Here is a 19038-nt window from a genome sequence, read left to right on the forward strand (position 1 = left end):
CTTCCTTTCAGCACAAATTTCCTCATAAATACACTGTGTAAGGAAGAAGGAACGGAATAAGGACTGACGCAACAAAAAGGTAGGCACACGTACAGTGGGATCCATGAGTATTACCGTGCAAATTGTCCACGACTATATTCATTAAGTTTTCTCTCACATCCTACGTGTTTTTAAGCGATGGATTTTTATGTATGCTGGAGCAGAAGTTATCATAAGCTTTTTTGGTGTTGTCTTCTAATTCTTGAAGCTCTTATTGGGTCAAATAAAGTGCACGAACATGGTGATGGACAATTTGCACTGTAATACGCATGGATCCCACTCTACCATCTTCATGCTTTACCAACGAACACGTGCCAATAAAATTACAACAATCATTCAAATTAATAATATATCGTGGAAACGATATATATATCGGTGACACGATATATATCGCCAATAAATCGTGACGATACATATCGGTGACACGATATATATCGCCAAAATATCGTGACGATACATATCGTAGCCACGATATATGTCGCCAAAATATCGTGACGATACATATCAGTGACACGATATGTATCGCCAAAATATCGTGACGATACATATCGGCGACACGATATATATCGCCAAAATATCGTGACGATATATCGTCTCGTTGTTATTGCCTGGACGATATTTTTTCAATATCGCGATTGCCCAACACTAATTTTGACTCGTCTCATCTCGATAACATTTCTAGTTGAAATGGGGCAGTGATGCTTCCTAGAGATTAAAAAAGATTGCGACCTTTGATTTTTTCATAGGGAGTGATGGACTTATGTTTATTGTCTCAATAAACGTATAGATATTTGCCAATGCAGATCTCCAGAAACACAGGTTTATATTAATTTGAACCCCGCATACATTTTTCTACCTAATTTGTAAGTATGCTTTTAATTGAGTGTTAATTGTTTCAAATCTAATTTTGATATTGAATTAACACAAATCAACATTCATGCTGTACATCCACCATAAATGGCTTAACAATAATTTTATATACAGATATGGGATTTTAAAATTAACTGAACTGGAACTCTACAAGTGCGATATAATTTGATAATTCGCGATTAAAATTACCACCTGAGCGCTAGTGTCGCTTCCAATATGGCCGCTATAAGTAGGATAATTCTTTGTTTACATTCAGCAGTAGTACGAAACAGCAGCGTGTTATCATGGCTTCTATGGAGGAGAAACGTTTAAATTACGCGATATTTTTAAATATTGCGAATGCATATGTGAATTCCAGGAACTCTTACGAAGGTGAAGCTGTGATGAGGACGAAGCAGTTAATTATGATAGGCAAAAATAACAGATAAAATGCAGACGAAACTAATGTATAGCTACGCACTGGTTCTTCAAAGCAGTGCGTGCTGTATCATCTGCACCTCATGTTGTAACTGGGATTCTCGGCAATTATTGAAAATAAAGAAATTTTAATTGACCTATACTTGAAAGGCTGGCAGGAGAAAATTGCGAACATATCGTTGCAGTTCTTTCTCGATAATATTCACGATTTCATGACCAGGCTTCCTCACTGAAAAAGGACATCATATTGAATGAAGCAGCAACATTAGCATTTCCATTTTCTTTTTCTGGTTACATTTGACATTAATTCATTCTCAAACTATTTTCATCTTCTCTCTTAATCGACTTGCACCTGTTCCAAATTTCACACATACATAATACATGAATGCATTGGGTAAGACGCTTCATGACTTTTCCAAAAAGAAAAAAAAGTTTTATGTATAAAGTACAATTTAACACTTTACTTTCATGGCAATCTCTCGAAAAATAAAGTGAATAGACTCGTGCATTCTTCGTAATTTCCTTGCCGAATTACAGTGTTATTCCCCATGCCAATCTTCTGGCAATCAATTACGTTCCCCTGATTTATTTACAAATTTCATTTTGTTGATTCCACGGGGTGGAAATACAAGAAAACGTTTCATTTGTTGTGACCCATAAAACGATTTAGAGCACCAAAAAACCTGAACAGTAGACCTTACTCTTTCGCATATTCCCCATGCTTTAAACGACTTCAACACAACGTAGCCTACTTAGACTAGTTCCTGAAAGTCCCACCAGATGGCATATCGGTTAATTTTAATCGCGAATAGAGTTTACATATCCAGTGAGTGTGAAGTAATTATCCCTGGTTCGGACGTGTCATTCATAACCAGAGCTTGGGACATACATATATAATTCAAACACACACACTGGCGTACGCAGGATTTTTTTTCGAGAGGAGCTGGAATTGCAAAGGTGGATAGTAGCCCAACACATATATTTCTGCCTTGCGATACGCGACACAACTCAAGAAGCAGCGTTGCTAATGTCACAGATAGAAAAATCGCTGCAGTGCGCCGATGCACAGCTGTTACGTGCAACAAGAAAATTAGAGAATTCAGGTCTATCTAACGTTGAATTTAAAACGTCATGCATTATACCAGGACTAGGATTAATATGTATTAACAGGTGGCTTTGTATGTAGCTACATACATATGGACTAAAAATTCGCAAAATATGTACTAACACATATGTAAAATTGCCAAAAATGCTGCAAAGAAGACTTCTTCATAGTGATTCCTTATTTGAGTGATTTCAAACAAAATAAACGCTTTATTATTTTCCATTGCATTAATGCACTGGTGGCGTTCTAACTGTTCACTCCCAAAACCCGTCTACACTGGTACGGAACTGCAACGACAGATAATACATGACCGACACTACCACTGCATTGAGAACTAATAACATGCGAACGTGTTAAACCGCGACAATTGGAGCACAACACTCCTCCTCAAGCAGTATTATTGCCTCTCTGTGATCGGCGACAGTCGGTTGCCTTTCTTGTACATTTACAAACGATGCCGGCTTCCACAACAATATTATTTATTATTATTATTATTATTATTATGAACTTGTCACCCATCAAAGCATGGCAATTTTAACACAGGAAACAATATGCATTGCATTAAGCAGCAAAAATGACAGCCTCCTCTATGCAATTTCTACAAGAACACGTACCGGAGCCAAGAGTTGAAATGCTCATGGAGCCACATAATTTATTTCTTTTGAACAATTCCAAAATTATGAAATATGAACAATTTGTGAATTTCCCGAGCTTGGCTATGCAAGGTTTTGGATTTCAACTTTGACAGAGCTGGAGGCATTATGGAATTTGACGTTCATTAACAAACACACACTTTCACATACACACAGTGATGTGCGTCTACGCGTAAACAACGATAGTCTACATTCTACACGTAGACTATTTTATACACGTAGATGAAGTAATCTATGTAAACAACATGGCGAAAGGTGATAACTTAGCAAAGGGCGCTGTGGAAGTAAAACAAAATAATACTGCGTATCAGTTACTGATGTGTGAGGAGAACTTTTCATACACTTTCTTTCAAATTCGAACAATTTCTCATCTAGGAAGAAACTTAATATAGGAAATATTCTAGTGTTTTATGGGGAAAAGACGACTCTTGCCTCACGACTGCCATCTGTTGTTTTTTGCATACTATTTATCTTCTTCCATAGTTGATGAGAGAAGAGAAGAGAAGAGAAATTTTGTTGTAAATAGATTCTTTTCAGTTTGTTAGGAACCAATATAGTTGAAAATGTCACTTTTCTTTCATGAAAGCCTTGAAAATTAATTTTAATGCACTTTAGATTGTCTACGTAGTCTATGTAAACTACAACCCAATGTAACCTACGCGTAGATTACGTGGGCCTCCCCCCATGGCGCAGTGGTAGCGTCATTGCCTTGTAATCAAGGGGTCCCGGGTTCGATTCCCGGTGGAGGCACAAGTGGTTCGGATCCCACTTTAAACTGTAGGTCCAGTCCCGATTAGCCTTACTGTGCATAAAGTGGACTTAAAACACCAACTCAAACGTGTAGACAACGCATGTAGACGTAGACTTATAGTCTACGGCACATCACTGCATACACACACGCAATACACGTACACAACGTCAAACCGGTCAAATAGTATAAAATAAAAATATGGTGCTTCCAATCCAACAAAACTCACCGCCACTTTAACTGCCTTTCTCCTTCCGTGACAGAAATAGTGCTTCATTATTACAGTTGGCAACACTAGTTCCTAGCTAGCCAATGAACATGCACTGCATAAAAGAAGCAACCACTTCCTCATGCTATATTGCCACATTACCGTCCCTGCCGAACAGTGTGAACCGTGAGCTGGAGCGCTATTCATTTGTTTTCAATGATGTTTGCGCGAGTGTGTCCAGGAATGGAATGACAATGGCGAAGGTTGGCGAGCAGCGTAGAACACATGATGCTAAGAGAGAGGGAGACGAAACGAAAATTGGTATGTGCGCAACGGCAAAGATATGTGTGTTGCACTCGGAGCTGCTTTCTAGGGAAACGGTTTGCACAATAAGATATTTCACCATATAGAATTTTCTACTCTGAAAAATGTCAATCGGGGATAATTGTAAATGGGGTTTGAATTTACCAGTCTGGTTTTTCTAGAGTTCAGGGGCGGCGCCAGAAATTTTTCACCGGGTGGGCAGAAGCTGTATATTGATAGATTTGGGTGGGCAGGTATAAATGTAAGGCCATATACATATATGTATGACATACATGTATATGTATCCCTTCCTCTCTTACACTCCCCATTTCCCTTTTCTTTTTTACTCTTTAATGCCTTCTTATATCTTTCTCAGCTTGTTAACTCTTTCTCCCTTTCACCTTCTCTCGTTCCATTCTTCAAATGTTTCGCTTACCTGACACACACACACACACACACACACACACACACACACACACACGTGTGTGTTTAGTGTCTTTCATCTTTCTATTCTAATATATTCTCGCATCTTGTTCCACTTCTTCGTCTCCGATGGACACAATTATTTCAAGGAAGTGTTTGTGTGTTCGCAGCCATACGTTCTAATCACATTCTTTCATTCATATCAATGTAGTGAAATAAATGTGAATCGTGTGCATCACATTTTGTCCTTCAAGTGCAAAAAATACAAGGCATACTCAATTTTATATAGCTATCCGGCGACAGTGATGGAAAGTGTGATTGTAGATAATGGTGAAGAATGAAATTACTTTCTCGTAATTTAAATGCATTTTCCTGACCATTTAATTTTCATCATGTGAGTTTTGACTGAAACTTGGGGGTTAATGATCACTTTTCTTGGCTTACAAGGTTATTGCAACTGACAAATGTCTGAATGTATGTTTGCAGTAACGGCGATCGGGTGCCAAAACTTGGGGTCAAGAACAGTTTACTTTTTGGTAGAAAAGTCTTAGCATTAAGAGGCCATAGTGCAGAGGCAACAAGTGGCATAATGTGGCGGGGGGAAAGTTTCCCCCCTTGTTCCTCCTAATCGCCGCCACTGGATATTTGGATTAAAATTAATGTCTTATTGGGAGTGTGCACATACATACACATGCAAAAAAAAAAAAAAACACATATCTTTCTTCATTCTGCATAAAGTATCCCAAGGCTTATGAAAGGCTATTTTGACAAGACATCGCCCAAAAGTAATAATCAAGTAACATTGAAAAATCTGTTAAGAATTGAAGAGAGTATTTGCTTGCTAAGTTGCTATTCGTTTTCTGAAGTTAGTCTTTGTTACTCATGCGGGAGAAGTGATGCGCGTGTGGTTAGATAAACACATGCACTGAGGTAACAAATAGTTTACATTTTGCAGAAAGTGATTTTGGACACAAGGAATTTATCGAAATTGATCACCATACCCGGTAATTCATCTCTTTTTCACATATGACTTGGGTTGTATGGCGCGACCTTTTCGAAAGCGCTCAAATGTCAACCTCTATCCTGCCCAGCATAACCTGGAAACTTTAATCTTGCAGGTGAACGAATCTCTGGCGCCTGGAACCACAGTCAAAATAATAATTTGTGGTGGGTTGTATTTTCAGTGTCTGCGTGCATTTGTTTTCGTCCTTCGTCACTTTCACCAAATCACCATTGAACCTCATCGTCGCCATTAGCCAAGTTAGCAGAAAAGTGACTTCACATAGAACAAATCAGTCGAATCAGCAATAACTTACTCTTTCAAAAGTTGAGTTTCATTAGTTCATATCCTTCGAAAGTTGAGGTGGTAGTTTCAATTTCAAATTGTTTCATTCTTGGATCAAGGCAGCTAACTCCGTGAACAATAATGTTGTTTTCCGAAAGTCTCAAATATTTGTCTCTGGCAATACACCCTCTTAAATGTGGTGATAAAATGACATGTTTCCTGTAAGTTCTTTCTGTATATTATTTTTTCTCCAAGAGCATAACGTTGTCTCCTTATAATGAAGAGGTTCTGGCTTCTACTGTCACCTCCCCTGGTGGAAGCACAATGCACACTGGTTCGGACTCCACTTTAAACTGTAGGTTTAGTCCCGATTAGCCTATCTGAGCATAAAACTGGATTTAAAAACAAACAAACAAAATTTTCGAATGGATACTTCGTGACACCTTTTTCTTTACTTCATCTGCATCTACAGATTCTGTCGACCTTTTCGGTTGAACCTCTGATGCTTCTAAAGTTTAAACCATTCTCATCGTGATTGATTAGTTCTCTGACGCCCTCAAAACAAAGCTTTCCTACCAACCCTTTTCTTCTTTTAATTCTACGTAAGTTAATCACAAGAAAAATCGCATCATTACGTAACTGATAGGCTAGTATCAATTCAATAATTCTGTAGCTTTTTCGAAGGCTATTATCAATTCAATAATTCTGTAGCTTTTTTCCAAACCCACATAACTGTTACATCACAATTTATACACCTCGGTATTGTAGTGATTATTGTGATTACTTCTTATTAGTATTTATTAGCAGAACGAATACAAAGTTGTTGCTTGTATATCACGTAGATATTTGAAGATGACATGTATGTAAAAATTGTAATGAAATAAAGAAAGAGACACATCTGGAATTTCAATGTAGACCTAATTAAAAAGTCGAAATAATTCACAGTTTCAGTTATAACTTTTCGCCAACCTACATGAGGTGGTTAGTTATACGTATTTCTACATTTTTTCATCACATCCGAAGTACCTCATTTTTTTCTTTATGCAGTACTTTTCCAAGCAGTTTTCCCCAGTGAAGGCCCAGAGCTGCAGCCCTCAAGGTCACCCTAAATCCTGATCTCATCTTGACCATAGCCCGTACACCCGGCGTTCCCAGATTTAAAATTTCAAAAATGCTTAAATGCTGTGATTATAAAGTAAAACTTGACTAATTTCATATATGTTTGACCTTCATGGCATTATAATGGCTATTTTTCGCGATCCGCTTGCAACGCTCCACTCGCAACACTCGTTCTAGCATCTCTTTTCAATGCCTTTCCCGGCCGGACGCCGAGCACGTTTGACGTACAGGACTCCTATATTCCTTGCTGCCTTTATGGAGGGAAAGCTTCCATTTCTACAACACGCGCGTAAATGGGCTCTCTTACGCTGGCGTACGAGAGGTCTACCGTGATTGGTTCATGTGACCCTTCCTGCCTTCTGAAGCAGACGACAGCGGTAGCATTCCTACCCGGTTCTTCGCTCTCATGCAACTCGTGCTATGTGATGCTACAATACGCAATATTGACTGACGTAACTTTACCAATCTCAAATATACTGCTTCTTAATGGCCACTGCATTGTATAATTTATCGCACGAACAGCGATGTGTATTAGAAACTAAAAGATCAACACAGTTTTTGTCAAATAAGTTGGTGAAGTCCTCGTGATAGAAATTCAGCCTGTGGCTGCTCTACCACTTAACCCGCAAAACTATTATTTTTTTATTGTATTTTTTCGTTATTATCTAACTACTTAATATTGTCTGAATGGAAATGTTTAGCATTCATTTGAAAACTCTTAACATCGAATGGTCTCTGGAGAAAATTATTTTAAAATGTTTATCAGCATTCTCAAGATGTAATAAACAGTGGTCTGAATTACTAATCGGCACTGTTACGTCAGTAGAGTGTACGATATTTGGATCATCCACTCTGCTTTTCACAGTGCGCCAAGACGACAGAGGTCCCTGGTTCGAATCCCGGCGTGAGCACGGGTGTTCTTTGTCAGTGTCCCTTCATCAATATCATCACTCATATTCATATTCGCAATTAACCAAAAGTGGTAGAAAAGCGAAGTAAAATAAACCAAATCAATCAGTAGTTGGATCGCCCACAACAATGACATCTACTGTTGTGCAGAGGCGCTTGTGATTCAGGTAGGTTTTTAATGACTTGCGTCATGTAGAAAGATATAAAAAAAGGTATAGAACACCAGAGTTCAAAACATCTGTGGCATAGTGAGGCATCTAATTTTCTAGCTAAAACATGCAATGATGATGTTTTATTGAAAACCCAGCTTACTTCAGGCAAATAATACCTGTGGCGACTAATACCATAAGTAAATTATTAAGCAAGAAAGGGCCGACTCTTCCTTCGGACTTGGCGTTCCCACCCGAAATGTCCATGCTACGCCACTGTTCTCTAGTAATTCTTTTTGCATTCTAATGACAAAGTTAAGACAGCTTTTTATGGGATGATGATATGTGAACATTTCTATTATACGTAATATTCATGAGTAAAATATACAAGTAATGAATACCAGAATAAGTTTATTTATTGAAACATTCACATATCCCCCAGCGTATGTACTTAGTGAATTTGATTGGGTGGGCAGAGGATTTTTTGGGTGGGCGCTTGCCCACCCGTGCCCACCCCTGTCGCCGTCCCTGCTTGAGTTCTTCACTGCTTTAATTTGAAACTGTGATTTTCTCAAAATTTCGGAGGACTCTAGCCACATCATCCCCTCTCTGTACACGCCAGTGCATCTCCGCATATACGGTATATATATATATATATATATATATATATATATATATATATATATATATATATATATATATATATATATGTGTGTGTGTGTGTGTGTGTGTGTGTGTGTGTGTGTGTGTGTGTGTGTGTGTAGGGTTAAATTTTGTACCCCCCAAATGAAAAAAGTCCCTGCGCCCCTGCTTACTAAAGTAGGAAATGTACTTCAACATTCTAATAGGCTTGACCCAATGCAAGTTTTATAATGGAAAATAGAAGTTTCAAATTATTCGTATTTTCGGTCGAAATATGTCTACCGTTGTATAAAAAGCTGGGGGCTACAACAAGGGCTGAAATCAGATTTGGGAGGGCTTCGGCCCCTTTAACCCTCCTGTTGCGCCGTCCCTGTTCCGGAGGCGTGCGGAGGCATATGCATATTTTGATGTCTGGATTATAAATGATCAAGTTTTCATTGTATAAACGGAAGTCTTCTGCGTTGATAATACATGTATCGTAAACGTATTTCTATTGAGAAAGCGATAATAGAATATCTTCATTTTCTAAATTTATGATTGGCACATATTTTCTTGTTTCTTGCCGGTGCAAACTTGATGCGATATGATGTGGTTAAGTGAAATCTCTGTCACCGTGAAAGATAGCGAATATTAATTTGAATAATCTGGACAATTGATATAAATTTGGTGTATTTTAAATTACGCAAAGTAAACAAATGTGAATTATTCTTTTTCGTGCTCTTGCAGAAAGGAAAAGAAGAAGCGACATCTAGAAACGCAAGTGTAAACCCAGTGCTTTCATTTCGTGCGCAGTGTTGCTTTTTCATCACTTCCATCTTCTTCGACTGTACCTACGGATATTTTGTGAATCACAACTCACAAGATGGAATACGATGAGTGTGTGATGTAGAAGTGGAGAGAAGTTATTTTGTACTGGGTTGATTTTGTAAGACGATGCAGATATTATACATACCAGTAGTAAGTTGATTTCCATCCTGGATTACGTTGATTCTCGTAATATGTGCAAATTATAGCTAGTAATGGCCCCATGATGAGTGTTTTCAAAGGAGTTCTTAATTAACTCGGTGAAAACAGTGCAAACTGTAGAATTTGTTTCATGATGATATTATAGTTATTTATCACTATTCCAAGTTTAGATACTCAAATTTTGTTAATGACCATAAGAAGTGCTGAATTTCACACAAGATGCTTAATGTGTATTTTGACACTGACCTAGTAATATTTACTGTTGCATCCGTCAAGGTGTCATGTAGTATATCTATGTAGTTAAAAGTTATTTACATAGAAGTTTAGCAGGCGCGAATGTTGTGCACTTCATTATTGACATTTGATGAAATGTGAAAATAGTATTTTAGGCTGTTATGTTGGCATGTTACGATGGTAAATTAAGAAACCGACGAGAGTAAATGTGTAATTGTGAACAGCTGATAGCGAAGAAAAATAATTAAAAAAATATGTTAACAGTTTCATACATCGGAGACACATTTCTTCAATTTAACAGAAGAAACTACGGTACTACTTACGGAAATGAGTTTCTCTAAGGTTTCCAACGTTCGTCGAGGTATTTTCTTTCATCGTGGAATTATTTGACTGGGAAATAATGTATTTTTCAAGAGAGATATCTCACCGATGATCCCTACGTGAACTGGATGCTGCGCTCGTTTGATGACGTAATCCCCTGTCAGTGTTTCCAACCTATTTTTTTAAAACTATGCTTGCCTAATTTAATCTTATCGGAATGGTTCGTGGGGCTATCCATCAGCTACCTGTGCATAATGAACAATTTGCACACGTGACGAACACGATAGTAGGTATTTTTCGATGCATACCCACAATTGTAGTCAAGTTTTGCCGCTATATTGTGTGTTAAGGAAGCGAAAAAAAGGAATAACAAAAATTACTCTATGTGAAAAATTGTGTTTGTTTTCATGTAAAAAGCATAAAGGCACCTTGAACTATGTTCCGCAATACACAATTGGTAAGTACAAACCATGCGAAACACAAAATATCCCATTTTAATGTGTCTCCGATCTATGAAACTGGTACCGAAATATATATATTCCTCTGCTAATTTTGAATTGCATGACACTAGTAAGTTTCCTTTTAGAACAACAGCATGAAAATGGGATATCACATTGACTTGAGACTTCATTTCTTACATGTAAGTCTTTCGCTATTTTTCATGTAGTTGTGTGGCTCTTATTTAGAGATATCCTTATTACATTCATTTGGTTACTGATAGTGTTACACGTAATTTTGTCAAAAGAGGAGAGAAATGTTTTACTGAAGTGAAATCTACATCAGGCAATTTTAAATTGTTTCTGAAGTGTATACTTTTTTAAAGCACTATTTAAAACAATTTAACCTTTGACTGCATGTAGAAGATGACTTTATTGGTGTTAAAAAACCAGGTTTTGAATCCTAGATAAGACACCAGTAGACTACCATAATGGCTTTACATTTTATGATTGTGTATGAGAAGCTTTTTTTTTTAAGCATATTTATCTCACAAAAATGTTAAGTGAGTGTTCTGAGTTACTTCCGTAGCAGTATAATTTTCGTTTTTAAAATGCTACATTCATAGCCTATCTAGGAAATTTATCTCCGGCAGATAGCTACAGGTTGATAGTCATTGCAGTCTTTAAAAAATATAATTCAGAATGAAGGTTTTCCAGAATCTTTTAATTGCTGCACCTCAAACTTCACAATGTTTAAACTTTCCAATGAAAGATTCTTTGCAAAGTACAAATACACAGCAGGAATGTGTGGGTTTTCACTATGCTGAGTTTGCTTTTAGTTCCACACCATGTATCTGTTAATATAAGAACCACAAGTAAGGTCCAGATTCTGATTGCTTTTTTCCATACTAATTATTACATGAATGCATTTTCTACATGATTCATTTTCCAGTCATGGCTGTAACCACATATTTCAGCATAGTTATTACTTATTTAGAATGATTTTGTCATTCCACATACTCCTACATACAAGTCTCCCAGCAAGCAGCAATTTGTTTATTGCTGTCTTGGTTGAGGACTACTACTGTCATCTACAGAGCATTTCACATGGGGAAGGAAGGGATCCTTGAGACTGGTTTTCTTGTGAAATGATCTGTAGATAGCAGCAGTAGTCTGTATCCAAGACAACAATGAACAAATGGCTGCTTGCTTGGAAACGAGTATCTGGAATGGATCTCATTCATTGGAAACTTTTCAAACACCTTCTTGGTCAAGCCCCGCCCTTCGACTTGTAACAAACATTGCAGTGTATTAATGCTGAGACCTCTAAACCTAACATTTGGCCAGAGGTTAGCAGATGAAGGGTGGGGTTTGACTAAGAAAGGTGGTTGATAAGCATGCCAACAGTTATACTCATCTGAATGGACAAATCATTCTCTATTTTACAGTATCCAAAATAAATGTGCCTTTTTATAAATTGTTTTTTTTCTAGGATTGTCGAAATTCATTGCCGTATGGTTTTCACATTTTTCTTCCTCTTCTCCATGTTTATAGACAATTCTTCATGTGAAAATGATGATACAAGCATGGATGCTTGCAAAACTAATTTTGTAAGATGTAATTCACAGTAAAATAGTACTTTGCTCAACTTAATTACTTTCTTGAAGCTTCAAACTTACTTCCACAATAATTTCCAGTATTCTAAAAGACTTCCTAATGCTTGTATAAAACTTGTGAAAATCATTGTGTTATGAATTCTTCCAGAATCTTTTCAGGCAAAATGTTGATTTAGGATTTTTCATGTGATAATATGGTCAGTACCTTGGCATGTGTGTCTTGCATCTGCTGACAAAATGTTGACTGCCATTATTGTTAACCAAGATTATGTGTCACTTGAAATATTACTGTCCCTAACTATTAAGAGTCCAAGAGGAGGACCTAAATCCTATTGATTGCAAACCACAGATAGCATGGTGGCAGTCGGACATCTTTTGACCCTGTGTTAACATCTTGTCCCACACTGTGTCCGTGCAATCTAAAGACGCATCCCCGCTATACCTGTTGGCAGGGCCGAATGCAAATGCCATCATGCTTTGCCGATACCGATGGACGTCTCCACAGCACTACAATGTGGAGATGGGCATCAGTCTGGTTCAACAACTTGTTGGCAGCACACGTGAAAAACTCTGTGAAAATGCACGGTTGGCAATATATGTTGTTTTTTTAAAAAAAAATTAGCAGTTCTTTGTGTAAAAATGATTATAAACAGTGTTTTACTTAAGAACAAAAAAATATTTTGAACAAGTAAAAAGTTTAAAACAATGAGAAAAATACTTATTTTATAATAATAATGATTAATAAGGAATGTGTTAATCATCCAACAAAGGACTGTGTTTCTAGTTATAAAGTAAACACTTGACTAAGTGCTTAAAACACCTATGATTACGAGGATGATGAGCTTTTAGTAGCAGCTTCTGTAATTGTTATTGCTGGTTCTATCAAGCGCCTGCAGAGATTTGGGATTCGTCTTAGTCTGAAAAGTCAAAATATGTATAGCCGAAGTGATTTCATCAAATACTATTGGACTTTTTGTTGTCCTTTCCTCTTTACATTCTTTTGCAAAATTCTTCATTCAACTTCTTCAGAATTTCAAATTGAAACCACAGTTTTCATTAACTAACAATTTGTTCTGATTTTTATAGTCCTCCAGTCTGCACTCCCACAGCAGAGGATATCACGGTACATTTCTATTAACATTATAACTTGCTACTTCGTCCACTCTGTGATTAATAGTTGAATTACAAGACCTGATTCTTCCTCAACCTATGTAGACATGCTCGGTGCCACTTGGTGCACCCCCACTTCGTTCGTCTGCATGATATCCTTTGAATAAATTGCTGCTAGTAGGCTTGGAATCATCCTGTGTCTGACCTATTTGTTTGGCTTTGGCATTCAGTCCTGCTGACAGTCATAATTGGGAAGCGCCTTAAGGCTACGGGATGCAAGCAGGTTCTAGTCTCCTTGGGGAAAAATCTTTTCTCCGGTGATTTCGGCCTGTTTATGGGACTGGTGGCCACCCACCGGCATGAATGAAATTGGGGAGCTATGAGTGAGTAGCATAACCTGGTCATGGAAAGCCTACAATGTCGTGATGACTACGTGTCACCTTGTAACTGATTGGATGACCTAACGTGAGAGAATGTGGGTGGCAGTCTGTAGGTATGTCCTGTCCCTCGCAGGCTGTTACGCCATGGATTATTATTTATTGTTGATAACACCTTACCGTTTTTGCTCCCCTGAAATTATGTTCACTGGAGATATTAATTTCTAGAATTTCACGAATAGGATAAACTAACAATCAGAAGTATGGTACCAGTTTCATAGATCGAATACACATTGAAATCGGATATTTTGTGTTTCGCATGGTTCGTACTTACCAATTATGTATTGCGGAACATAGTTCAAGGTGCCATTATCCTTTTTACACAAAAACAAACACTTTTTCTACTAAAATAACGCATTTTTCTAAGTGCTACCGAACGCACGCAATGGTGCGATATCGCTTACTTTGCGAATGATATTCGCTTCTTTTGTTTTCGAATATCAGTGGTTCCAACCTTCTTCACCGAAAAATACCTACTATCGTGTTCGTCATGTGTGCAAATTGTACATTATGCACGGGTAGCTGATGGATAGCCCCACGAACCATTCCGATAAGGTTTGGTTAGGTTAGGCAAGCATAGTTAAAAAAGGGGGGGGGGGGTTGGAAACACTGACAGGGGGTTACGTCATCCAATGTATATAGCATCTGGTTCACGTAGGGAAGCCATGGCAATTGTGTGTCGGTGAGATATTTCTATTGAAAAATACATGATTTCCCAGTCAAATAGATTCCATGATGAAAGATAATACCTCGACTAACATTGGAAACCTTAGAGAAACTCATTTCCGTAAGTAGTACCGTAGTTTCTTCTGTAAAAATGAAGAAATGTGTCCTCGATGTATGAAACTGTTACCGAAATTCATTTCCGTAAGTAGTTTCTTGTGTAAAGTTGAAAAAATGTGTCTCCGATGTATGAAACTGTTACCAGAAGTATTTTAAGTGGGCAAGAACAATGTTTCACTGACAGACATAAACAGCAAGCAGAATATCAGGCGATATCAGGGATAACTCTGTTGGTAAAGCATAGGCACAGTATGCCAGAGACCTAGGTTTGAGTCCTGGTGAAATGCATTTTTTTTTTTTGCTGAAATTTCTACATGGTAAGAGTGTCAACAGTCATGTCATATTAAATGTGCAAAAAGTAGGAAATGTGTTCATGCTTGTTTGATAGATTTTTTCATATTTATTTTTGTTTTGTAGGTAAAGTGTCATACTGCTTCCTGCAGTAATGTGTGAGGAGGAATGCTCTCTGAACACAGGAGATTTGCCAGCTGTGAAGCTGTTTTCAGAAAACATAGTCTCTTCGACCAAAAAACCAACTGTCAAGATGAGGAATGCAGTTGCAGCTGATGCAAAAACTGTTGGTATAGAACAAAGCATGCACGTGAATCCTAGTGCAGGATCAGTCGTAAGCATGGAGACTTCATCTCCAGCGATGTTTGAAGTTCAAATGACTGAAGATATGGTAGCCGAGGAAGTTGTGTGTACAGAGGAAATGGAGACCGATTATGCAAGTTTTGATGCATCATCTTCCCTGTTTTGTTCCAGTGTTAAATCTGCAAGTGCTGTGATAACTGAGGAACAAGTGAAGGAAAGTTATAGTATTGACAATAGTGTTGCAGTCAGTGAAGAACAAAATCGGTTTATTTGTGAAAGTGAACTGTCTGATTTGATTGTTCAAAGTTGTACAGAGTCTGGAAGTGGGGATATGAATGCATCTCAAGTTACGTTCTGCTGCGAGAACTCTGGTGCTAGTGGTAGTGGAGAGGTTACTAAAAGTGGTGAAGAAGACAGTTTCGGAAAGACAGACATCACTGCTAAGAAGATTTATGGAACCAAAATACCTGCCTCAAGGGACAGGAGAATGAACGATGGTGCAAGGCACAGGAGGGAAATTCTTTCCTTGCCACATCTCTCTGATGAACTAAGACATGGTTACAGGTAAGTTACAGGCTACTATATAAAACGAACAAGATACTAGGTATGGAGCAGATTAATCAGCATGTTTCCTTGCATGTGTGTATTTTAGTTTGTTTTCATTCAAAAGGCCCGATTATAGTACCCTTGACCCTCTGTACCGCGTCAAGAAAGTGAAATATTTTGTATGCTCCATGAAGATGATGTTTACGAATGTTTTCTGTTGTTTTTAGCTCGTGGAAATGTGTTCTTGTGAAGTAAAGTATGTCTGTTACCTTAGCATGAAGCAGAACAGCTCGAAGGCTTCGCTCAAGTGAATATAGAACCCAACACAACATTCCACAACAGCTGGAGATGGGACGTTTCATAAATGTATTATAAAATAAAGTAAATGTAACATGAAGTACTGAAAACTTATGAAACCAAAATAGAAGTGAAATTATTGTTAGGAGTATTTGATTTATTGCTTATAATTTCACGAGGTTAGGTTAGGACTGTTAGGTTTTTGTTCAATTAGGATTGTTAAGTTTGATGGTGTGATCTTTTATACATGTTTTTTAGCTACTTCAGTGTGCATACAACCAGTTTTTACTAATAAAAAGTGGCAAAAGTACTCCAAGATGGCAGGTTTTTACTTACGCAGGTCATGCTTCATTATGAAATATCCGTTATTTTTGTTTTGTACATGCTAGAACCAATTTTATATATTAAGTAAAACATCATAATTTACTGACAAAGAAAATCAAATCAACGTGATTATCAAGGGGGTACAGTGGGTCAATGTCCCCCCCATTACTTTTCTCTTCGTAATTTTTCATGCAATATGACCCTTTGGCCATGATCAACTTGTGTGTGTGTGGTATTCAAGGTTTGGAATGTCAATGCTTTCTGAAATCTGATTGTTGCTACACTATGCTAAATTTAGACCTTCTATTAATTGGATGCCAAGAAACGAACTTACTTAAAAACAACTTTTTGCTTAGAATTGTGATTATCACCAGGTTTCTGAATATGTTTTGTGCATATTTGGGAAACAAAATTGCCTTTCATTATACACATGAGAAATCACTTCTTTCCAATTTTGCAATCCTAACAGATTTACTCACACTTACGATAAAGTAAAATTTGTGTATAGAGTACCATGTTTCCGAGCCATTTGCCTACTGTTTCGAATTTTAATTTCCTGTGCACAAATACATACAGGAGAGCATTAAGTAGCCTCTGTATTTTTGTTTAGACCTTCATGCAGATCAGCCTTGTCACTCGCGTGCTGCATATGGCCCCAGCGTTCCTCAATTCCTTGGCCCCACATACATTTCACGCATGCAGGACTGTCAAAACATACATTGTTGTCTAGAGGCCAGCATAGTCTGCCTTTTACCTACCCACTGCCCGCTTGCACGCAATAACAGGTTTACCTGCTCGCCTGCCCACGGCAACGAGTCGACTTGCGTCTCTACCCGGGTTCTTGGTCTTCAAGGCATTCTGCGCTTACAAGGTACCTGGGCATTCAACAAGACCCGGGCACCTGCAAAACCTGCTGGAAGGAAACAGCCCTCCGGCAGCGTGTCGCTCCAGGTGTTTCATCACTACGTGGACGGCTGCAGCCAGTGTTGCCTACTTACGTAGCTACTAAATCCTACGAAGTCCTAGGAGGAGCTTCTTCTCCAAGGAGAATTTATATACTTAGCGATTTCAGTTCAGCGTAAGCAGTTTTTATCTTATTGCCATGAAATGCACGCAATATTACAGCTTCATTTATCTAAATGAATGATCAAGCAAACAAAAATCTCACTGAAAACTAATTGTTTTTCATTGCATGGTGCCTTAACCAGGCACGCAGTGGCGCAACCAGAGGGGGCAGGGTGCATTGTTCACAACCTTGGACGAAAATTGTCTAGCGGAGGGGTCAAACATTAATGTACAAGTCTCATCAAGTTCAATGCCGTAGCAAAGGGGTAGCGGGAGTCGGCCCTGAGCACCGAACGATCTAAGTGAGAAAAGTTTTAAAACGGAGAATGCTATGGCGGCCCGTGATATTATTTGCTATTAATGTTGGTTTGTTACGAGTTGGATGAATTAATTATGTAATACGTCACTCCATGTGAAAAGAAAATATTGTAGATGGAAATTTTACATGCCATATGTATGTACATTCGGAATGCATTTAACATGCACTTTCTTTCTTTCAAAAATAGTTTGTGTGCTTGTTTTCCATTATTAGCTAATGTGAAATTGACGTGTTGGAAAAAAATATTTCTAATCCTCTGTTTCAACACAAATGCGTGAGAACCGACTTCTACCCCCTTTTTGCGTGATTTATGAGGATAATAATGCCTTTCATGCTACTTTATTACTATTATTGTGATTGTTGTTAACGTTTATCCAAGTACTTGCCCCCCCCCTCCCCCAAAACGAGGGTAACGGCAATGCCCCTGGCTGGCTACGGCCCTGGTGTTCGCAGTAGAACAGTGTGTTGTTTGACTCGCGACCTCAGCGTCGAACGTGACATGTTTCAGTCCTGCCCTATATCACTATATATACGTATATTGGTTATTTACGACATATACTTATGGATCCTGTGCCACGGAAAACCTATTTCAATGTGTGTGTGTGGGGGGGGGGAGCAACATTCGTAAATCTCATTTCATTGGTGATGTGGCTTACGAAGCGTTGAGTTCCCTTTTTTAAGTAGTGAAAATCTATTGCAGTTGGCAACACTGCAGAACGCTGTGGGCCAGGTGCAGTTTCTACTCGAAGCAACTACGTCATGCAGAGGGAGAGGTCTGCAGTTGATGGAAAGAACGAACTGAGACCTACTAGGTATCGTAAGACTGTGGGTACCCGGCGGGTCTACAATGCCTGCCAGGAACGATCTGGGCAGGTGGGCATACAAGGTGCTCAAGCAAGGGTGTTGCGCAGGTTGCATGGCATTTCAGGAGCGATGTCTCGTGAACGGGTCTGCTCCAGGTCTTGTGCAGGCCTCTGTTGTTGTCCAGCTTTTCCCTTTCTCATGAAAAAGCCTGGAGTCATCGGAACTTCACCAGATCGACCTTTTCTTCCTAAACAGATAAAACAGCCCAACTATCTAAAATGACTGACAAACTTTTGTTGTCTGCATTAAAAATTC

At 38.3% G+C, this 19038-nt stretch overlaps 1 protein-coding gene across 1 annotated transcript in view; it reads left to right on the forward strand.

Annotated features, from left to right (window-relative positions):
• The first annotated feature begins 9699 nt into the window (after positions 1-9699).
• The window catches only part of LOC146000479 (uncharacterized), a 57119-nt gene continuing 47780 nt past the window's right edge, over positions 9700-19038 (forward strand). The window contains exons 1-2 of the mRNA XM_083138158.1: positions 9700-9827; positions 15192-15932. Of these exons, the coding sequence (XP_082994284.1) occupies positions 15220-15932 (713 nt within the window). The 5' untranslated portion in view covers positions 9700-9827; positions 15192-15219. The remainder of the gene's footprint in view (positions 9828-15191; positions 15933-19038) is intronic.

This window comes from Lepisma saccharinum, chromosome 16, assembly GCF_977018435.1.
Source record: "Lepisma saccharinum chromosome 16, izLepSacc3.1, whole genome shotgun sequence".
NCBI classification, from domain to species: Eukaryota; Metazoa; Arthropoda; class Insecta; order Zygentoma; family Lepismatidae; genus Lepisma; species Lepisma saccharinum.